General features: G+C 44.0%; 1 protein-coding gene across 1 annotated transcript in view; it reads left to right on the forward strand.

Moving 5' to 3' along the window:
- The window catches only part of NOTCH2 (notch receptor 2), a 177544-nt gene extending 160756 nt beyond the window's left edge, over nt 1–16788 (forward strand). Inside the window, exons 24-34 of the mRNA XM_082834020.1 lie at nt 1497–1609; nt 2564–3069; nt 4397–4744; nt 5581–5723; nt 5926–6136; nt 6583–6679; nt 8156–8324; nt 8922–9223; nt 10032–10179; nt 11182–11279; nt 12212–16788. Of these exons, the coding sequence (XP_082690146.1) occupies nt 1497–1609; nt 2564–3069; nt 4397–4744; nt 5581–5723; nt 5926–6136; nt 6583–6679; nt 8156–8324; nt 8922–9223; nt 10032–10179; nt 11182–11279; nt 12212–13600 (3524 nt within the window). The 3' untranslated portion in view covers nt 13601–16788. The remainder of the gene's footprint in view (nt 1–1496; nt 1610–2563; nt 3070–4396; nt 4745–5580; nt 5724–5925; nt 6137–6582; nt 6680–8155; nt 8325–8921; nt 9224–10031; nt 10180–11181; nt 11280–12211) is intronic.
- Nucleotides 16789–23888: the final 7100 nt, after the last annotated feature.

Here is a 23888-nt window from a genome sequence, read left to right on the forward strand (position 1 = left end):
CACATCATGCCTTCGAGGCAACCCTGGACAGAAAGAATATGAACAATCTGTCTGTAGCCTCATATCGGTCATGATGTGCTTGAGAAGCCAGAAGAGCAGAACTGACTCCTGTTCCTTTCATTACCTCTGAGGCTTCCTTTATTTGGAAACGATGATAAGCTCTTACAAAGAAGGAAGGAACTAGATGAAGGAAGGAATGGAGGCCACCTTGAATTGGGGTCCCCTAGTCAGGAAGTGGTGTTTCTACATCTTCTACACTTGTGAATAAAAAACCCTTTGACTCATTGATGGCGATTATGGTGGGGTGCTGATGCTGAGATGAACATCAAGGGACCATCAGTCCCTGAGCCCCGTGCAAATGGGGTGGCTGCTCTTGCTTATTGTCTGCTGCTATGATTTGAAGAAACAAACATCTGTAACTCCTGCCTCATTATTCTGGTTGGCCAAAACTACTGCTATTTTAGTTTCATTTTAATTTTTAAAGCCATTTCTTCCCTTCCAAGTGCCTGAAGGCCAGATGGGGCCTGAATCCTTGCCCCATGTCCCCCCCCACCCCATGATTTCATTTGCTTAGTTCAGTTTGTCATGGAACAGTGGGCTCAGGATACCTTCTGTTTTAGAACTGAACTGTGCCTAGAGATCATTAACTCTGGGAATATTAAGCTGTGTTTTGAAACAGTGCCAATCAGGTTACAGAAAGGCTAGAAAATGATTGAAAAGAGACGTCACTGATGAAAATTCGCTATAAACTGCAAATCACCCTTTTTCTTAGTTTTTTTCTTTTAATTTTTATCATAGTATAGTTGATTTACAACGTTGTGTTACTTTCTGCTGTACAGCAAAGTGAATCAGTTATACATATACATATATACACTCTTTTTTAGATTCTTTTCCCATATAGGTCATTACAGAGTATTGAGTAGAGAGTGTCCTGTGCTACACAGTAGGGTCCTTATTAGTTATCTATTTTATATATAGTAGTGTGTATATGTTCATCACCATTTAGATGTATTGGTCTGATGTAGCCTCTCGTATGAAATAGACGGTGTTAAAATGCAGTGAACACTTTTGCTGAATGTTTCTTTTGACTCATGAAAGCTAAAGTGCCTTCAGAAAAAGCTTAGATGTCATTTTCCTTTTTGTTTTTGGAGGGATTAGTCATTTTTTTTGTAAAAAATCTTGCTTTGTGAGTCTTGTTTTGTGAGTTGATTCTTGTTTTGTAAGTCGATTCAGGCACGTATGTGTGCCATTTGTGCTTATTACTGTAGATAAGACAGATGAGGGAACTGCCCTGAGTCGGTGATGGGCCACGCATGTTGAGATCCAATGAGTGCCTTCCTCATCCTCTTTTGTTCCCTTAGGATTAGAACTTAATTCTCATACCTCTCCCTCCTTCTCTAATCCTTTGACTGGCCCACATCCCAGGAGTGTTCTGTTCTGTAACTTGCAGTTACTACTTCTGCCTTTTAAAACACCCTTTCATTTTCTACTCTGAGGTCGTCACTGTGAAACGTTCGTCGATGTGTGTCCCCAGATGCCTTGCCTGAACGGAGGGACTTGTGCTGTGGCCAGCAACATGCCTGATGGTTTCATTTGTCGTTGTCCCCCGGTGAGTGCCGTGTTGCCTATTGAAGGAGGATGCTCTCTTCCACACAGTCTGTGACGAAGCTGAGATTAAACCTGGTGTTTCCGAGCTCTGTGGGGAACTGTCTTGGTGGGGACGTTTCTTGATTTTAGCCTCTTTAGGAGAAAGTGCTTCAGTTTTCCATTTAGAACTGTTAAAATACTTCCAGAAACAGTGAGCTCCCTGATCTGTGACTGTCAATCTTCAGAAGCACCAAGGGCAATGGAATGTTCCCTTGAAATCAGGGCTGGTGTCTCTGGCTTCTGGGTCTTGTGCTGGAGGGTAGTCTTACTGCCCAGATGGGGAGAGAGTTGGTTGGAAATGCCACTCTGCTCACATTCCTTGGCAGGGACTATTTGAGAGCAGGCTGCTTCTTCAACTAGAAGGAAGCCTAACGTTAGCCATTTGCTGTGCAAACACTTTTGCTACTGCCAGAGGCTAACACCTCTCTAACACAGATCACTATGTGTGGAGAGGTACCAGAAGGAAACCTGTCCAGTAACCTTGGCCTGGACTGAGCGAGAAGGCCAGGAACGAAATGGCATAGGAAAGTTTTTTAGACACCTAATACTCTGAAGTGAGGTTTTTCCCCTATAAAGTCACTGTATGAGTGATCTAATGACGCTTAGGAAAGGTGCTAATAGATACGGTGTCACCTGACTCTTATCCTACCATGAACTGTTGACTTCATTTCTAGAACTGAGCTCTTAGAGTGAGAAAATTCTATATTCATCCTATGGAACCGCCAGCCCTAACCTATAGGTTGACTTGAGGAGGTCTCTTCCTAGAACTTGGTCCAGGAGGCTACACGGAGGGATCTTAGCCAAGGGTCTAGTCTTTACCTCCCTAGAGGTGTGGCAGAGAGGGGGTTGGGAGGGAAAATGGGGCATGCCCTCAAGAGTCAGCCTGCCATTCTCATTTGTTCACTGATTTCCACAGGGATTCTCTGGGGCGAGATGCCAGAGCAGCTGTGGACAAGTGAAGTGTAGGAGAGGGGAGCAGTGTGTGCACACAGCCTCAGGACCCCGCTGCTTCTGCCCCAACCCCCAGGACTGCGACTCAGGCTGTGCCAGTAGCCCCTGCCAGCACGGGGGCAGCTGCTACCCTCAGCGCCAGCCTCCTTATTACTCTTGCAAGTGTTCTCCGCCGTTCTGGGGCAGCCACTGTGAATTCTACACAGCTCCCACCAGCACCCCTCCTGCCACCTGTCTGAGCCAGTATTGTGCCGACAAAGCTCGGGATGGCGTCTGCGATGAGGCCTGCAACAGCCATGCCTGCCAGTGGGATGGGGGTGACTGTTCCCTCACCATGGAGAACCCCTGGGCCAACTGCTCCTCCCCGCTTCCCTGCTGGGATTACATCAACAACCAGTGTGATGAGCTGTGCAACACGGCTGAGTGCCTGTTTGACAACTTTGAATGCCAGAGGAATAGCAAGACGTGCAAGTAAGCATCCAGGGTCCCCAGAACTGAGGGACACTGTCACTAACATACCTCGGTTTCTTGTTGTTGCTCCTAACCACTCCAGTGCTTCAGCCCAAGCTGCCTCTGCTTTTCGGACTGGTGCCCTGGGGCCCTCTCCTTCCTGGTATCAGCCTTGTCCCAGCGCACGCTGCCCTGTGCTCTCCCTTGCTGACAGAGGGGCAGGAATGCTCACTGCACAGCCGCCCTCTCTCTGCCTGTCTCTGCTTCCTCGCCTGCTGCTCTCACAACCTCCTGGGGGAAATAACTTTTGGAAGTGTTGTTACCCACTCTCAGGCAGCCTCTCACATAACCTGCCTGCAGGATGGATGGAAAGGTCTGTACCTCTCTCTGTTTGCCCCATTCCTTTCCCTAAGACAGGGTTTCCCCATCAGGTTTATCAGGAAGCACAAGCTAGCTTAGGCAGCTTAACCCTCCAGGTCTTCATTGTTGCAGTTATAGGGGGCTTTGTGGGTTACATAATGACTTTCCATTTAGTCATCCCATTTAGTTTAACTCTGATTAATTTTCACCAACCTCGTGAGGCATAGGTATTGTTAATGGCCTTTCACAGGTGAGGGAACTGAGACCTAGGAGGTTCAAGAACTTGCCAAAGCACACACAGCTACTCCTGACCTGAGCTAGAGTGGCACAAGTTGTACTAGGTGGTGGAACCATCAATGGATGGGAGTGGGGGAGGAGAGGAGAGTGGAAATAAAATGATTTTTGCATCACCGGGCTTTGGGACTCAAATTCCTTTTCCCAGTGTTTGAAAGATACTGTACAAATTAGATCTGGTACCCTGTGTGGGACACACTGCTCCCCATCTATACCTTCCAGAGCTGGGATTCAATCTTGATTAGAAAAGAATTGGGCCATATCAACATGGTCCACTGTACAGCATCTCTTGATGGTACAGGGCTACTATCCAGTTTCTGGAAGCACTCTCTAGAGTCATGTTTTACTTCTGAAAGCCTAGAGGCAATGGATAAAAAAAAAAAATAAAGGAAGCATGAACCAAGTAGATTTAACAAGATTATGAGTTGTCTGGGGACCCATGAGTGTAGTGAGTACAGTTTTGTTTCTCATTCAGAGAACTCTCACTGACACTAAGGGGTGTAGACTATATATACTCTAAGAAGACAGGGATAGGAGAGTCACAGAAGGCTTCATGGGACATTCGGGATCTAATCTGAGCCATAGAAAATGGGTAGGAAAATCCACATTAGTTCCAAGGGGAAATCAAATAGAGCTCCGGTCTGGTCTGAGACCCTTACCTTGTTCTCTTCCTCCTCTGACTCCCCCTACCTAGATATGACAAATACTGTGCAGACCACTTCAAAGACAACCATTGTGACCAGGGATGCAACAGTGAGGAGTGTGGCTGGGATGGGCTGGACTGTGCTGCTGACCGGCCAGAAAACCTGGCAGAGGGTACCCTGGTCATTGTGGTGCTGATGCCACCTGAACAGCTGCTCCAGGATGCTCGCAGCTTCTTGCGTGCACTGGGCACCCTGCTCCACACCAACCTACGCATCAAACGGGATGCCCAGGGGGACCTCATGGTCTACCCCTATTATGGTGAAAAGTCAGCTGCCATGAAGAAGCAGAGATTGGCGCGCAGGTCCCTTCCAGGCGATCAAGAACAGGAAGTGGCTGGGTAAGTTTGTAACTTCTGAACTTCTTAAAGCTTAATTTTATCAAGCTGATACACAGAAGTCATAACTGCACCTATAAAAATGAAAGGTCAGAAAAAGAACAGCCAGACCAAGTAACACAAGCCCATGATCCCAGTATTCACCGTTAGTGCTCAAGGTTTGCCTTGATTTGGGGATCCTGAAAAGTGGGCTGGAGCAGGTGGGGGGCGGGATGTCAGGATGGCCCCTCAAGTGCTAGACTCTCTAACCGTTTGCCAGAGTTACCTTAAATCCCTCCAGTAATGACTCCTCTTTGTATTAATCCCGGCCTCCTTTTCAAGGCCCTTCATTTATGTCTCTTTGACAGCGGTGATGTTCTGCAGATGTTCTGTCATTCACACACCACACTGTTAGTGTATCTCACAGTGTTCAGTTCAATAGCTAGCTGAAGTACAGATGCAGAGACAAAGGAGAGTAAGGAACAAAAACAAGGGGCAGGGGTGTGTTTTTAGAGTGGCTCTATGTACCTTGGAGTACGTTGGAACGGGTAGGAGAAGCCCACCAAAGACAGCTTCACCCCATTTTCTCCCTTTGTCTTATGTTGCCTAAGTCGGAACGCTTAGACTGAGCCAAACCAAGGGTAGCGAGACATCTCCCGAGTGAGAATTAGTGTTTGGGATCTAGATGGACAACATCTTAATTTCTGAGATCTTTCTGGAGGCAGCGTCCAGAGGTGGAGAGCCTGAGGCTGAGCGTGAGGAAGAAGGCTCATGTCACCCTCCAACTCAGATTCCTGGACTGACACCCTTCCGTTTTCTCCCCATTTCCCTTCTACCTCTTTCCCCTCGGCTTCCCACAGCTCTCAGGTATTCCTGGAAATCGACAACCGCCAGTGTGTCCAAGACTCAGACCAGTGCTTCAAGAATACGGATGCAGCAGCAGCTCTTCTGGCGTCTCACGCCATCCAGGGGACCCTGTCGTACCCCCTTGTGTCTGTTGTCAGTGAGTAGCACTGGAATTAAGGGGAAAGTATGGGGAGGAAGGTGTCACTTGCGGGCAGAAAGAACAAGGCATAGTTTACAATGTGCGGCTCTCTATCTCTCGGGGCTGGTGAGGTCAGAGTTGTTCTCTGAAGGAATGTAGGGGGAATACTGAGAGTTGGATGTTTCATTCATCACTTTTCCCTGTCTCTCTGCACTTTCAGGTGAATCCCTGACCCCAAAACGCACCCAGCTTATCTATCTACTTGCTGTTGCTGTTGTTATTGTCTTGTTTATTATCCTGCTGGGGGTGATCATGGCAAAACGAAAGCGTAAGCATGGCTCCCTCTGGCTGCCTGAAGGCTTCACCCTTCGCCGTGACTCCAGCAATCACAAACGTCGTGAGCCAGTGGGACAGGATGCCGTGGGGCTGAAGTAAGGGAGTCTGCCAACAAGCTACCCTTCACAGTAATAATAAGCATGGATAAGAGGAAAATCAGATCTTGTTGAATCATGATTTTATATTGTGAGCTCTGGCCATGCTGTGTTATTACGCTTGACCATGATTCGCGATGCCTACTGAGTGGCTATAAAATAAGTGTCTGGATGCTTCAATTCTGTACATATAATCACAGTGGTCCTCAGCTTCTGTGATGAGGCAGGCACACTTTTGTTGTCAGCTCTTGATTAGTGGGAAAGGAAAGGATATTTCCTCAGGCGATGGGATGTAATATTACCCATTTTTCCTGGGCCAAAGGCCCTGAAAGTCTGACTATAGCCATGAGAGTGTGTGATGGTAGAAAAAGTATTGAAAACTTCTATGTTCGTTTATGATATAACATCTGCCCTTATTTTACACCTTCATAATTCCGTCACATCAGAAATCTCTCAGTGCAAGTCTCAGAGGCTAACCTAATTGGTTCTGGAACGAGTGAACATTGGGTCGACGATGAAGGGCCCCAGCCAAAGAAAGCCAAGGTAAGCTAGCCATGGGAGAACCACCATTGTTATCCATTATCTGCTCACTTTTCGTATTTCTGTCCTTTGCTATCTAGAGTCTCATGAATGGGAGAAAAGGGTGATATTCTTTACATGTTGCCCAGGCAGAGGCTATCCTAGGTTGTCTGAAAAAGCAGGAATCTTTAGGTCACTGATGGCCTTGGGTTACCTGTGTAAGTTTTTCAAAAAGAACTCTTTAAAAATAATAAAACAAACATGCTTCCTTCCTCGAGTGTCATGCTGATGGTACTTGAATAAGGACTACTGTGTGTAAATAGCAATTTCCTTCATGGCTAGATCTCTCCCTTATCCTCTCTGGGTACTTCTCCTTCTGGAAGGGAAGGTGGAACTAATCAGTGGAAGAGAGCCAATGAACACTGAGTTCGGAGGCTTCAAAGCTTGAGCCCTGGAAACTAAAGCCATATAGAAGTAAGAGGTAAACACTGGGCTGAGTCTGACGTGAAAAAGGAGACCATTCACCCATAGACATACATGGCTGGGATGTGCATGTATTCAAGGATGGTCTAAATCAGCCTGAGGAGATAAATGCTTGAGGAGTCCAGGCGTGAAGTACACCATGATGGTTAAGAACATTGCTTTAGCTATAGTCAGAACTGGAGTCAAGTCCAAAACTCCGGCACATTACTTAACCTCTTTGTATTTAATTACCTTAATCCGTAAGATAGGGAAAATAATAATAATTCTTTCCTCTGTGAGTTGTGTGGATTAAATACAGCAATACATGTAAATTGCCTTCCCTATTTTCTGTCACATACTAAATACTTCATAAAGGGCAGCTGGTTTTAAAATTATAATAATAATAATAATATTCAATAAATACTTCCTGAATGCTTGCTCTGTGCTGGGCACTGGGTTAAATACAGGGTACAAGGAGACAGCCTTGAGCAAGGCTTGTTCCCTGTTGTGAGGAACCTTTCAGGTAGCAGTGGAAACTGCCGTGTAGTGCCATGTAAATACTTAACACATGCTCAGTTAAGAAGAGTGAGCAGAGGGTGCTCTGGAGGACCAACAAGAGGAATTAGAGTCTACTTTCTACTTGAAGGGTAGGCAGGAGTTAGTCAGACAAAGAATTGGGAGAGACCATGGCAGGCTGAAGGAACAACATAGGCGAAAGCCCAGAAGCAGGAAAATGGTGCTTTGGGGATCTGTAGATGGCATGTTAGGTAGGTAATATAGGTGACGTAGTAAGGCTGAAGCCTAGAGTATGGGATTGGGGAGGTTAGGAGAGTGGTACAGATGATGCACGAGAGGTAAACAGGAACCACATCACGAGAGCAGTGGGAAGCCAATGTGGATAATAATCTGGAAGGTTCGATAGGAGGACAGAGAATACTGGGTGGGAGATTAGAAGTGATGGGAGACTCTGGACTAGCTCCTTGTCTGCAGCTCCTGGCGTGGGGCAGATTGATAGGGAGAGTTGTCTTCTCCTTTCAGGCTGAAGATGAGGCTTTACTCTCAGAAGAAGACGATCCCATCGATCGACGGCCGTGGACACAGCAGCACCTTGAAGCTGCAGATATCCGTAGGACACCATCGTTGGCTCTCACTCCTCCGCAGGCAGAGCAGGAGGTGGATGTGCTGGATGTGAACGTCCGCGGCCCAGGTCAGCACCTGCAAGCCTCCCCTTTCCCGTTGCGCATGCCTGCCCTGGCTTCCACCTTATCCCTGTGTTTGTCCCACTTGGTGATATGCTCCCTTCTGACTTCACAGATTGGAAATCAGCTTGAGGAAATGAATGTTTAAGGAACACAGGCTTGCAGAAATTATGAATTTATATGAGAAAAGAGGGAAGGATTTCACATTGCTTCACATACAGCATGCTCGACAGCAAACAGACTGATTATTTGGGATAGATTTTAGTAGGACAAAAAAATAATATTCCAAAGCAGAGGGATAGAGAATTTGTTTAGTTCGTACCTTCGTGCACATCGTTTATTAATACTGGATATTTTTAAAAGTTGTCCAATTTAAAATAACATAGCACTTAGGAACTTGAACAGGAAAGCTTATTTAACGTAGAGAATAGCTGCTCTTTACAGAAAGGATGTTATCCAGTAAAAGTCAGTTGCCAATTACCACAAGAATCACAGAGTTTTTTCACAAAAGAATAATTTTCTTCACATTGAACAACAATAGGGTTAATGGAACGTTAATGTCCTTCCCCTCCTCGAATACTTTCTGGAATTTTCCCTTCCTCTAGATGGCTGCACCCCACTGATGCTGGCTTCTCTCCGAGGAGGCAGCTCAGATATGAGTGATGAAGATGAAGATGCAGAGGACTCTTCCGCCAACATCATCACAGACTTGGTCTACCAGGGTGCCAGCCTCCAAGCCCAGACAGACCGGACTGGTGAGATGGCCCTGCATCTTGCAGCCCGCTACTCGAGGGCCGATGCCGCCAAGCGCCTCCTGGATGCAGGTGCAGATGCCAACGCCCAGGACAACATGGGCCGCTGCCCTCTCCATGCTGCCGTGGCAGCTGATGCCCAAGGTGTCTTCCAGGTAAAGAACGTGTAAAGAGTTGGTTCCTTATGGATCTAGTATAGTTTCCCTTTATTAAGGCACTTAACATCCCATTACATTTGTTCGACGATTCTTTGAGAGAATAAGGCAGATGATAGAGTCCTGCTTGCTGGAAAGGAAAAGGGAGAGCAGGAAAAGGGAGGCAGGCAAACAGACTTGACCATTTACAGCCAGGAAACAATAGAGCCAACAGCAGATAACACCAGCCTTCTGATTGTTAATCACTGCTTAGCGTTGTTTTGTTTCTGACGTGGCAAAATGCCTCCCATATGAAAAGGTCAGATGGGAGTGATACCTGTTATGAAGCCTCTGACTAGTGTCAGCTTCTCCCTCTAGATATATCGGACCATATGGGCTTCCAGCCGCTCCTTGGCGGGTTTCTTGACATGAGTTCATAATGTATACCTGATGCCCTATTATTCTACCCTGATGGAGAAATTGGAGGCATGCTGTATCATCTTAACCTATACACCATAACTGAGGTTGTGGTATTTTCCCACATCCCTCTTTTTGCTTTAGAAAGTAGAAGTACATGAGTTTACATAGCCATTGTAAAGCTCGAGCACCTACTTGTATTTTCGTTCATCCGTTTACTCCTTCATTCATGCATTCAACAAATATTTATTGACTGACCATGGTAGAACCGTGGGCACAAAGATAACAAGACATTCCCTGTACTCCAGGGACTTACAGTGTAGCCTCAGCTCTGATGCTGTTATTTCTTATCTTAGCTTCATTATGTTTTGTATCCAGGTGACTCTCTTTTCTGTGCTTTCTCGTGTTCTAGATACTGATCCGCAACCGAGTAACTGATCTGGATGCCAGGATGAACGACGGCACGACACCCCTGATCCTGGCTGCCCGCCTAGCTGTGGAGGGAATGGTGGCAGAGTTGATCAACTGCCAAGCCGATGTGAATGCAGTGGACGACCACGGTAGGGATGAGAAGGAGGGGTTCAGATTCCTACCTGCAAAGCAAGCCTCTGAGGAGGAAGACTGTTGCACGATCCTTAATGAGCTGTCCCAGATCCGAATCCACTGAAGATTCATTCAGTCATTCATTCTTCCTTTTACCATACTGAGTTCAGAGATCTGAGACAGTGGGAGGTCCGTAGATGAAGCCGGGAAGGGATTTTTGGTGAGGCTTCTCAGATCTCAAAGCAGGTCTATGGAAGGTTTCCCTGTGTACGTTCCCAGGCATACCACTCTTGATATGAGGATGTGAGCGCCAACTTCATTGTGGAGGTGAGGGTTGTGAGGTATTCTAACTATGCATTCTGGCCTGTAATAAGTAAGGAGGTTATTGCCTTCAGTGTGTGACAGGGTAGATTCTGCCGTGTGAGGGATGTGGTACCATAGACAGATGATCCTTGTACTTAGAGGTCTTCTGGAGGCAAGGCAGCCTGTACTGAAGTATTTCTAGAATAGGGGAAAATTAATAGAATACTTGGGTTTTTCCTATGGGCCCCCGGAGAGAACTGGCTTCCTACTGCCGTCTGAGAAGTTCAAGGTTTCCTTGTACAAATCCTGATGCTTCCCGATAGTAGGAGTAGGCCATGTCCTTCTGCTCTGTCTGCTTATAAAAATGTTTTGTTTGTTTTGTTTTGTTTTTAATTTATTTTGTTTTTAATTTTGGCTGCGTTGGGTCTTCGTTGCTGCACACGGGCTTTCTCTAGTTGCAGCGAGCGGGTGCGCGGGCTTCTCATTGCGGTGGCTTCTCTTGTTGCGGAGCACGGGCTCTAGACGTGCGGGCTTCAGTAGTTGTGGCTCGCGAGCTCTAGAGCGCAGGCTCAGTAGTTGTGGCGCACGGACTTAGTTGCTCTGCGGCGTGTGGGATCTTCCCGGATCAGGGCTCGAACCCGTGTCTCCTGCGTTGGCAGGCAGATTCTTAACCACTGCACCACAAGGGAAGCCCTAAAAATGTTTTCTTCCTGCAGGAAAATCTGCTCTTCACTGGGCAGCTGCTGTGAATAATGTGGAGGCGACCCTTTTGCTGTTGAAAAATGGGGCCAACCGAGACATGCAGGACAACAAGGTACAGTCCGGGCTCTGAGCTGGAGGGCAGGCACAGCAGTGCCTCAGAATATAAGGCCTTCGCTTTTCTCCTGTAGCTCCTCTTGTGATAAGGATAGACAAAGATGGAAGCAGATTGGAACTTGGTCCGGAGAGCTGGAGTGCTTGTATTGGGCTTAACCGGGGAAGTGTCAGGATTGACCCTCTGCCTACTCAGTACTCAGTCTGCATCAGGCTCTCCTGTCAATAACTTTGGTGTAGCCCTTTCTGCCTTTCTCTTCTTTGACATTTCCCTTTCTCCTGGTCTTCATTCTGTTCACACTCACTTCCTTTTCACTTGTTTGTTCTCATTTGTTTTCTTGATACTTTTTCCCCCCCTGTTCTTGGGCACCATGATGCTTTCCTGTTTGCTTTTCTTCCTCTGAGTTTTATGTCATGTTTCCCCTCTCTTGCTCATCTTATCTTCTCTCATTCATTTCCTCTTTTCCCTTCTGTTAGTTCTTTCTCTCAGATGTTTTGTCTCTTCTTTCTTTTACTTTCCCTTATTTTTCCCAGTTCTATAAATGCTTTAGGTTCTTCCCCTCATACCTTTCTTATTTCTACCTGTTACTCCTTTTAGAACCCTATTTCGATAAGCTCAGTGCTCTTTTAAGTGAATTTCTGGCTTGGGGACATGCATTATCTCACATGTTCCCCACTAAGGAGATGTAGCACTCAATGGGGCAAAATTGGTTCTTGGGGAGGGGTAAAATAATCTTAACTTTCTTTATGTATAAAGTCCAGATATCCCTTCAGTACGTAGGTAGTTATACACTTTATCTGTGATATTCAAATTGCATGCCGGAAGGAAGTTAGGAAAAAATGGCTAAAGGGATGATGACAAACAGATTGAGAAACACTGCTGTATTCTCGAGAGTGTTACTAAAATGTGCTCTGTGTGGGCCTTTTCTGTAGGAAGAGACCCCTCTGTTTCTCGCTGCCCGGGAGGGGAGCTATGAAGCAGCCAAGATCCTGTTAGACCATTTTGCCAATCGGGACATCACAGACCACATGGATCGTCTTCCCCGGGACGTGGCTCGGGACCGCATGCACCATGACATTGTGCGCCTGCTGGATGAGTACAACGTGACCCCGAGCCCTCCAGGCACCGTGCTGACTTCTGCTCTCTCACCTGTCATCTGTGGACCCAACAGATCTTTTCTCAGTCTGAAGCACACCCCGATGGGCAAGAAGTCCAGACGGCCCAATGCCAAGAGTGTTGTGCCCTGTAGCCTCCCTAACCTTGCCAAGGAGGCCAAGGATGCCAAGGGGAGTAGGAGGAAGAAGTCTCTGAGTGACAAGGGCCAGTTGTCTGAGAGCTCAGTGACTCTGTCCCCCGTTGATTCCCTAGAATCTCCTCACACATATGTTTCTGATACCACATCCTCTCCGATGATTACATCCCCCGGAATCTTACAGGCCTCACCCAACCCTGTGTTGGCCACTGCTGCCCCCCCTGCCCCAGTCCATGCACAGCATGCACTGTCTTTCTCTAACCTTCATGAGATGCAGCCCTTGGCTCACGGGGCCAACACTGTGCTTCCCTCAGTGAGCCAGCTGCTGTCACACCACCACATTGTTCCCCCAGGCAGTGGCAGTGCGGGGAGCTTGGGTAGGCTACATCCAGTCACTGTCCCAGCGGACTGGATGAACCGTGTGGAGGTGAATGAGAGCCAGTACAACGAGATGTTTGGTATGGTCCTGGCTCCAGCTGAGGGCACTCACCCTGGCATAACTCCCCAGAGCAGGCCGCCTGAAGGGAAGCATTTACCTGCCCCTCGAGAGCCCTTGCCCCCCATCGTGACTTTCCAGCTAATCCCCAAAGGCAGCATTGCCCAACCAGCCGGGGCTGCCCAGCCTCCATCCAGCTGCCCTCCAGCTGTTGCAGGCACCCTGCCCACCATGTATCAGATTCCAGAAATGGCTCGTTTGCCCAGTATGGCTTTTCCCACTGCCATGATGCCCCAGCAGGAAGGGCAGGTTGCTCAGACCATTCTCCCAGCCTACCATCCCTTTCCAGCCTCTGTGGGCAAGTATCCCACACCCCCTTCACAGCATAGCTATGCTTCCTCCAATGCTGCTGAGAGAACGCCCAGTCACAGTGGTCACCTCCAGGGTGAGCATCCCTACCTGACACCATCCCCAGAGTCTCCTGACCAGTGGTCAAGTTCATCCCCCCACTCTGCTTCTGACTGGTCAGATGTGACCACCAGCCCCACTCCTGGGGGTGCTGGAGGAGGTCAGCGGGGACCTGGGGCACACATGTCTGAGCCACCACGCAGCAACATGCAGGTCTATGCATGAAACACTCTGCCTCCAGCGTAGGGACAGAACTCCTATCGTAAATGCTGCTGAGGAGCAAATGAAGGTCGTCCGGGAGAGAAATGAAGAAATCTCTGGAACCAGCTTCCGGAGGCAGGGGAGAGGAGATGCTCTTATCTTGTAGATGATGCAGAGGAAGCAATTTTATTAGCTTCACTGTGTATCTGCAGGGTTTTGGGAGCCGGGAAAGGACAAGGCTCCTTGTAATCTCTTGCCCATCAAGCCCAGGTTCATGGAATTGCAAGATGAATACAAGACTTGGGACCGTGTTTCCTCTCTTCAGCGTGGGCAGCAAAATTGATGCCTGTTGTAGACATTCTTGCAGCTTGGACTGTATTTTTCAGCCTTGGGGGCTATTGTTATATCCATGAGAAGATTCTATAGTAGAGTCCTATTGGGAATTGTGCCCTGGAATTCTGCCGGAGTTGACCTATCTTCTATTCTCATCCTTGGAAAGTCTTTCGACTTCACTTGGTGCTGTAATTGTTGCACCTCTCTGTGGCTGGAACCCCACCTGCATGTTATAGGGCAGGACCTTTGTGCTTTTAATCATTCCTGCTCTGGAAAGCACCTGCAGCCTTCTTTTCCCAGTGTCCCTAGGAGTCTCACGGGGTTTACTTTTATGGTTCTCAGCAGAAAACTTTCAAGTATGTTTCTTTAGAAAATGGACATAGTGCATTCTCCTACATAATATCATTCCTAAAATAAGAAGGGGAGCAAAATATTCTTCTTTGAACCCATTTAGGGGACCAGGACCCCCTTCAAGAGGCTGCCCCTGAATTCTCTTGCCTGCATACAGGATTCCTACAAACCTTACCAGGAAGAAGAGTAAGAATCTGTTGTTTTTTCCATTTGTGGGCCTAGTAAGTGTGAAGGTTTATCCTTGGCAGTGTAGGTAATATGAGCCCTTCAAAAACCCAAACAGACAAAGGTTTGGAATGTTGGAATGACCAAGAGATAAGGTAACTCATGCAAGGAGTGGTTACCCACTGACCCGTCCCTGCCAAGCATTCCATTGACTGCCAGTGTGAAACACATTTGTTCCCTGATATTAGAACGCTCGGCCTGCTTCACTCACACATCCAGCAGATGAAGATCATCTTAGCTGTTGAGCCTTCCCCTCCACATATCTCCAAGAAGAAAATGTCTCAAACAATGTTCCCTCGCTGTTTAGAAGTGAAATTTCCTCCGCACAAGGGCCCCCCGTGACAGTCGTCTTCCGCTAGTCAGATGGCTGTAGTCTCTACTTCCTGACATTCCTTCTGATCCCAGGCCCCTTCACCCAGCTTCCCTCCATACTGTGGGGTCTGATTACTGGTGCACCCAGTAGGTTCTCACTGAACACGTGGGTTTTCTGAGTGTGGGAAATAGAATGTTGGCTTACAAGAAGGTTGGAAGGGGAGGAACTATGAGGTAGCCTTTGCTATTTTTTGCTACCATTTCTTTTCCTTTCAAGCAATCATGAGATTCTCTGTTAGGGAACTAATGTGGACACTTATCAGGGACCTTTTCCTTTCATAGAGTCACCTTCTAGATGATAATGGACAGTTACAGACTCACTGTCTTGTCATCCTCCTGTTCAGATTGTGATTGTATCTCACCTGAGTCTGCTTCCTGTATTTGTGGTGTTGGCAACTTTTTTGACCCTCTGTCAAGGACGAAGCATTCTAGCCAACGCTAGAAAGAGGAGAAAAATACTTTTCTTCCTCTTCTGCCTGAGTCAGCTAACAACTGGTCCTGTCTCCACACTGTTACTTCCGCCCGGTGCTATGATGTCATGACACATGGAAAATTAGTTCTTCTGGGGACGTTTTGTAGATATTAATAGGTGGTCTGCCTACTCCGTGTTGGTTTCGATAGTTTTCATTCCTGCCTTGCCTGGGCGTATTCATCAGTTCTTCCCATTTACCTGATTTATCTGTCTGTGACTTCGTATGGAAACCCTGTGTGTCTGTTCACATGGAATTGTACAAAGGATTTTGCCAGTCCTGCCCCAGTTCATTGAATTAAAAAAATTTTTTGTTTTTCCCTGATATAAGCAGATTGTTTGTTCATTTGTATTTTATTCTCTCACACGGCAACTCTACCAGCCCCTTTCATAGTATGTAGTATTTTATCATTCTAAATGGTGACTCTTTATCCTTGGACGCATTTGTTGATTCACAGGTGGGGAGAACCTATCTACATGGATCACTGTGGACCCCACACATCTGCACTTCTCCGTCATCCCGTTCCAGCCCCTCTTCCTCAGAGTGTCAGCCTCTGATCCAGTAGCTTGATCCCTTGTAGCCTTCTCCATCTGCAAGCACACTGTAGGCCTAACTTGCTTGTTCCTCTTTGGGTTTTGGGGAAATGAATGTGAAAGCTGCCATTACAGACAACAGGCTTCAGTGATGAGGAGGAAGACACTGCCTTTCCAGAATTTATCAATTGCTTAGATTGTGAGAACACTTGAGTTGTATAGTACCTAGTAAAAGAGAAGGTAAGATGGAGAATCACTTTCTCACATGGGTGCTGAATTGGAGACTAAGTTTGTATGGGATACAACTTTTATGCCAGGTATAGGTCACCCTCTGTGCCCCGCACATTCTTGTTTTATCTTTATGAATTCTTCCTTTGATTCCTCTTCTGTCTGCCTTTGGGGATATGTTTTTTATTTGTTTGTTTCTTTTGTATTAAGTGTCGTTTTCTGACTTACATATTGGTAAGGGAGGGAGAGGTTTGAGGGAAAGAAAGACTGAGAGCTAAAGATTTTATGTAAGCAGTCAGCTATGATGCACGAGTCCATTATATCATCTTATTAAATTTGCTAGTTCATAATTCTTGCATAAAAAAGAACCAAAGGTGTAATGTTCTGTTGGCAGGTGGTTTTGGGATTTTGGCCTTAACTAATATACTGAATGTATAATGACTGTTTGAGAGGACAAGTTTATATGCCCTGAGGCTCCCATTCATAACTGCTTGGTACTGTGGCTTCTTCCTTGTGTACATTTCTCATAAAAGTGATACGATATCTGTTTGTATGAGAAACCCATAACCAGTAAAATGACTGCATATTCCTGACTATACATAGTAAGGAAAATGCACAATTTGTTTTTAATTTTCAAAGTTTCGTTCTAAAAGTAGTTAAGACGAACTTTATATGGAAGCATTTTTATCACAAAATAAAAAATGTTACATGTCAAGCTCAATGGGCACTGCAGTTTTTATTTTCCATTCTTGCATCGCTGATCTTGCAGTGATTTACCTTATGATGTCATAATTGCTGAGAGAGAAAACGTGTTGTTTTCATTCTGAATCCCACGGAGCCTAGCACTAGTCTTTTTTCCTTTCACCAGGCAGAGAATAAATAAATGCTTTTGAGGAGAAAGCTTCTGCCAGATAGGAAGTATCACAAGATTGAGTTACTTCACTGTGCACTAACTGGTGACAAATGGACAATGTCTCAGGACAAAGTGCCTTCCAGTGGAAATGTAGAATATCTGCTAAAGCCAGAATTGGGATTTGGGATATAACTAATAAAACCAATGGTGCTATTAACTAAACCATTAGTTTCCAATATTATTCCTCTTTAAATTTGGTATAGAGTTAAAATATACAGCTATATCATATTATTTTGCATAATAAATGTTACCAAGTTCATTCATACATTTACTTGTCATCAGTAAGATGTTTGAACACAAATACTTGACATGGATGGTATATATGGCATTTTAAACACAATTGATATCATATACTGGTTATCCTGAGTGTTATCATTTTATATAAAACACACTTGAGTCCTCATGTTGGGTTTTGACATGGTGTAAAGAGAAAATGAATTTGAGAGCTAAGGAATGTCTCGCCCAAGTCTGGTTCTCTACAGGCTGGCTTCTCAGAGCCTCTCAGATTCTGTGGCAACAAAAATTTGCTCCATGGAAACCTACTTCAGTGGATCTGGGCTGTCCATCACATCCTATTCCTGCAACTGCAAGCGTAGAAACCTAGTGCTTGATCGTGCAGGGACTATGCAGGGCTTTCCTAGGCATGAAATGCAAGAAGGGAGAGCAGGGCTGGAGGCCGAGGACTGCCATATCACACAGCTGGAACAATAGACTTGGACCCCAGGCCATGGTCACACCAGGGGAGGGACTGGGCTTCCCTGTCATGCAACTAAAAGGCCTCACAGCTCAAGGAGAGGGGGTGAATTCTTTTCTCAGAACATGATAATAGACCAACCGTCTTTAATGTCTGCACACTGTGATGGTGTGATGGGCAATAGGCAAACTACAAGCCTATTACTGCCTCTGCTTCCAAGTTCTCACAATAAACACTGCCTCAGGCTTGCTGCACGATATTGAGGTCATTCACCTCGTTTGGTGACAGTATTGTTTTTCTCTTTACACTGTGCCACGCGGCTTGTGGGATCTTAGTTCCCCGACAAGGGATCAAACCTGGGCCTGCGGCAGTGAACGCGCGGAGTCCTAACACTGGACTGCCAGGGAATTCCCTGGTGATAGTATTTCTAAAATGAAATATGAATCAGGTGCTTGCAAAAGCCCCGAAGAGAGAGATGGTGCGTGTGAAGTGTGTGTGTGTGTGTATGTGTGTTTGTAGGTGTGTGAATGTGTGTGAAACAGAGTGAATACAACTTTTCCTTCTTTTGAAACGGACCTTAAGAAAACACATTTAAAACATCTGCACCGGTCAAGTCCTGACTGCAAAGTGTGGGCAAATTCAAACGAGGATAATTCAAGAAGGGCCTATTTATCAAAACTAATTATGAAATGCGTGTGGGGTGTAGGGGAAACCTAAGGGGTAGTGCAGAAAGTCCTCATTAGTATCAGCATCTATTACCACTTCCCGGTCCAAAGGCGTGAAGGCTGGGAGGGGTTACTGGAAACTGAAAGGAGGAAGTCCTTTGGAACAAGTTAACTCAAGGAGAGCTGTGACTTCTGCCAGGGGCATGGTGAGCCCCAGGCCCTCTCACTGCAAGGAGGCCAAGAAATGAACACCCTGATCTCATTTCCCACCACACTTCCACCCTGGACTTTGTATTTGCTGAATCCAAGTTGAAGTCTGAAAATAAAGGAGTCTGTTGGAATTGAACCATTGATACAGGTCAGCTTCCTGGAGGAGAAATCTTGGTGGAGAAAGGAAGAGAGTGGATCTGGAAGGTGCAAACACAACATTATCCAAAACATTTTCCCTCCAATGATAATATTTCTTAAAAACTTCTGTTGACAGCCTGCCATTGATATGTGAAGGCAGGGAAATTATGTACTGATAATCCTGACTTAACTTCTTTTCCTGATCAACTAGTGTGTTTCTCCTCCACCTTGTCTTTGAGCACCCAGACTGAAAATAGTCATCAGCAGGAGGATGGATAAATTATGGTGCTGTCACTCTATGGAATACTACCCAGAAATGAAAAAGAATAATATGCAGCAATATAAAGAGGTGTCATTGACATAATGTTGAGCAAAATAAGCTGGACACTAAAAAATACATTCTGTATGATTCCATTATATAAGTCAGAAAAGCAAACAGCTGATAAATAAAGATCTGAATAGTGGGTACTTTGGGGGGAGAGGGGTCTTGACTGAGAAGACTGCAAGAAAAATCTGTTTGGAGACAGAAAATACCTTGACTTTGGTGGTGATTTCATGAATGTATACATAAAATTTCATGTAAAATTTACTTAAGATTTGTGAATTTTACTAATGTTATACTTCAATAAAATGTATCTATAATACTGACAGAAATATATAAACATCTAATATAAATACTGTAGTACATAACTCTATAATTTTATATTTTAAAATTATAATACATTAATATTTTTTCATATGTGTTTCAGATGTTCAAAAATGAGGTAATATAGGTGAGACTCCTATATCCTCCATTCCCCTCCCTTCCTTCCTCCCTCCTTCCTTTTCCAGTTATTTGCTTTCATAAATTTAATTGGTGGAGATTATTTTATGCTTAACAACATTACTATTTGCAATAGGTGATCCATGAAGCAAATATATTTTCAAATTCAGTTGTATAAATTGTGAGACCAAAGAATTGCCAAATTACTTACAAGAGCAAGGCAAGCCAGCTATTGGCTAGCTGGGTAGGAGTTCTGGAGTCCAGCAGGAGAATCCCTACCTGTCTGGGCCCTGGCTGCTATGTGGTACTACCTGGTGGCACTTAGCTGCTTCAGCATAAACATATTAGGATTGAGTCTGGGTTCTGTAATGAGACAGGGATCGGCAAGCTCTTCATTGTAAACATCACCTGCTTCTTATGCCTATTTCAGACCATTTAGGCCAGCAAATACTGGGATGTAAGAACCCAGCTTGTGTCTTTCTGTAGTGGAATTGTCTCATTTTTCTCTCTCCCTCTCCTCAATCACCCCTTTCCCTTCACTCCGGGAAAAGATTTAAGAATAAGGATCTGGCAGACGATGGTCACCAACCAGTAATCATGTTACATCAGAATCTTGTTACTATGGTTATTGCAGGATTTTACATATAAGAATTGGAAAGGAGGAAGAGAAGATATCTTCATCTGAGATTAATAAGACTATATACCTGGACAACCCAAGAAAATATACTAAAAACCTACCCTAGGTTTCAGTAAATAAAACAATGTAAAATTACTTTATAGAAAAACTTTGTTATAAACAAAATCCAGTTTGGGGACGTAATGAAAGAGAAGAGCACATTTCATCTGATCATGCCTGCAACTTTGATAATATTCATTAAGATACTCAATTTTTTAAACCTCTCTCAGTATCAACTAACACAAGTACAATCCCGTAATAAGCCCTTCCTAACACTCACTTACTGAGATACCACATTTCCCCTTAGTGTATAATTTTCCCTGCAGCAAAAAGCATCAGTGACTCCATTTTTGTTTGACTCACCAGGGTGCTCCTTGTGGTTTGACTAAAGGACATCAAGAGGCCTCCAAGACAGGAAGAATACCTTCTCAACACCCCGTTATATACAGAGCACTGACTTCACAATAACAGTTAATGAATTTTCCAAGAATATCTGGAACATTCATAAAAATTATACCTAGGTAAAGCCATCTTAAAATCTTAGTGTAGTTTCAAAGAATCAGTATCATATAGACAGTAATCTCTGAACATGGCACTATCAAATTAGAAACAAAAAATCTAACCAACACCCCTATATCTATGAAAAAATTTAATGTATAAATGTCAGTTATTAATAAAATATGTTAGAAGATATTTAGTAACTATACAAAAATTCTTATCAAATACTACCACTATTTTTGAAATAGTAATTATTAGAACTATGGAAAGCAACCAAAGTTTTTAAGTAGAAAAATTCTCATCTAAATATGTATGCCACAGCAGACTGAATCAATAACATAAGCACTTTAAAATTTTTAATTGACATATAGTTAATTTACAATGTGTTAGTTTCAGGTATACAGCAAAGTGATTCAGTTACACATATATATATTCTTTTTCAGATTCTTTCCAATTATAGGTTATTACAAGGTATTGAATATAGTTCCCAGTGCTATACAATAGGTCTTGTTGTTTATCTATTTTATATTTAGTAGTGTGTATATGTTAATCCCACACTCCTAATTTATCCTCCCCCACCCCTCTATCCTCCTTGGTAACCTTAAATTTGTTTTCTATGTCTGTGAGTCTATTTCTACTTTGTAAATAAGTTCATCTGTATCATTTTCTTAGATTCCACATATAAGCCATATCATATGATATTTGTCTTTCTCTGGCCTACTTCACTTAGTATGATAACCTCTAGGTCCATCCATGATGCTGCAAATGGCATTATTTCATTCTTTCTTATGGCTGAGTAAAATTCCATTGTATATATATACCACATCTTCTGTATCCATTCAACAGTCAATGGGCATTTAGGTTGCTTCCATGTCTTGGGTATTATAGATAATGCTGCTATGAACATTGCAGTGCATTATCTTTTAGAGTTTTCTCCAGATATATGCACAGGAGTGGGATTGCAGGATCATATGGTAACTACTTTTTAGTTTTTTAATGAACCTCCATACTGTTCTCAATAGTGGCTGTACCAATTTACATTCCCACCATCAGTGTAGGAGGGTTCCTATTTCTCAACACCCTATCCAGCATTTATTATTATTATTTTTTAACATCCTTATTGGAGTATAATTGCTTTACAATGGTGTGTTAGTTTCTGCTTTATGACAAAGTGAATCAGTTATACATATATATATGTCCCCATATCTCTTCCCTCTTGCGTCTCCCTCCTTCCCACCCTCCCTATCCCATCCCTCTAGGTGGTCACAAAGCACCGAGCTGATCTCCCTGTGCTATGCGGCTACTTCCCACTAGCTAGCTATTTTACATTTGGTAGTGTATATATGTCCATGACACTCTCTCACTTTGTAACAGCTTACCCTTCCCCCTCCCCGTATCCTCAAGTCCATTCTGTAGTAGGTCTGCATCTTTATTCCCGTCTTGCCCCTAGGTTTTTTATGACCATTTTTTTTTTTAGATTCCATATATATGTGTTAGCACACGGTATTTCTTTTTATCTTTCTGACTTACTTCACTTTGTATGACAGTCTCTAGGTCCACGCAACTCACTACAAATAACTCAGTTTTGTTCCTTTTTATGGCTGAGTAATATTCCATTGTATATATGTGCCACATCTTCTTTATCCATTCATCTGTTGATGGACACTTAGGTTGCTTCCAAGTACTGGCTATTGTAAATTGAGCTGCAATGAACATGTTGGTACATGACTCTTTTTGAATTATGGTTTTCTCAGGGTATATGCCCAGTAGTGGGATTGGTGGGTACTATGGTAGTTCTATTTTTAGTTTTTTAAGGAACCTTCATATGTTCTCCATAGTGGCTGTATCAATTTACATTCCCACCAACAGTGCAAGACGGTTCCCTTTTCTCCACACCCTCTGCAGCATTTACTGTTTGTAGATTTTTTGATGATGGCCATTCTGACTGGTGTGAGGTAATTGTAGTTTTGATTTGCATTGTAGTTTTGATTTTCATTTCTCTAATGATTAACGACGTTGAGCATTCTTTCATGTGTTTGTTGGCAATCTGTATATGTTCTTTGGAGAAATGTCTATTTAGGTCTTCTGCCCATTTTTGGATTGGGTTGTTTGTTTTTTTGATATTGAGCTGCATGAGTTGCTTGTAAATTTTGGAGATTAATCCTTTGTCAGTTGCTTCATTTGCAAATATTTTCTCCCATTCTGAGGGTTGTCTTTTCATCTTGTTTATGGTTTCCTTTGCCGTGCAAAAGATTTTAAGTTTCATTAGGTCCCATTTGTTTATTTTTGTTTTTATTTCCATTTCTCTAGGAGGTGGGTCAAAAAGGATCTTGCTGTGATTTATGTCATAGAGTGTTCTGCCTGTGTTTTCCTCTAAGAGTTTGATGGTGTCTGGCCTTACATTTAGGTCTTTAATCCACTTTGAGTTTATTTTTGTGTATGGTGTTAGGGAGTGTTCTAATTTCATTCTTTTACATGTAGCTGTCCAGTTTTCCCAGCACCACTTATTGAAGAGGCTGTCTTTTCTCCACTGTATATTCTTGCCTCCTTTATCAAAGATAAGGTGACCATATGTGTGTGGGTTTATCTCTGGGCTTTCTATCCTGTTCCATTGATCTATCTTTCTGTTTTTGTGCCAGTACCATACTGTCTTGCTTACTGTAGCATTGTAGTATAGTCTGAAATCAGGGAGCCTGATCCTCCAGCTCCGTTTTTCTTTCTCAAGATTGCTTTGGCTATTCGGGGTCTTTGTTTCCATACAAATTGTGAAATTTTTTGTTCTAGTTCTGGGGAAAATGCCAGTGGTAGTTTGATAGGGATTGCATTGAATCTGTAGATTGCTTTGGGTAATAGAGTCATTTTCACAATGTTGATTCTTCCAATCCAAGAACATGGTATATCTCTCCATCTATTTGTATCATCTTTAATTTCTTTCATCAGTGTCTTATAATTTTCTGCATACAGGATTTTTGTCTCCTTAGGTAGGTTTATTCCTAGGTATTTTATTCTTTTTGTTGCAATGGTAAATGGGAGTGTTTTATTAATTTCACTTTCAGATTTTTCATCATTAGTGTATAGGAATACAAGAGATTTCTGTGCATTAATTTTGTATCCTGCTACTTTACCAAATTCATTGATTAGCTCTAGTAGTTTTCTGGTAGTATCTTTAGGATTCTCTATGTATAGTATCATGTCATCTGCAAACAGTGACAGCTTTACTTCTTTTCCAATGTGGATTCCTTT

Source organism: Leucopleurus acutus (genome assembly GCF_964270905.1).
Source record: "Leucopleurus acutus genome assembly, chromosome: 2".
Classification (NCBI taxonomy): domain Eukaryota; kingdom Metazoa; phylum Chordata; class Mammalia; order Artiodactyla; family Delphinidae; genus Leucopleurus; species Leucopleurus acutus.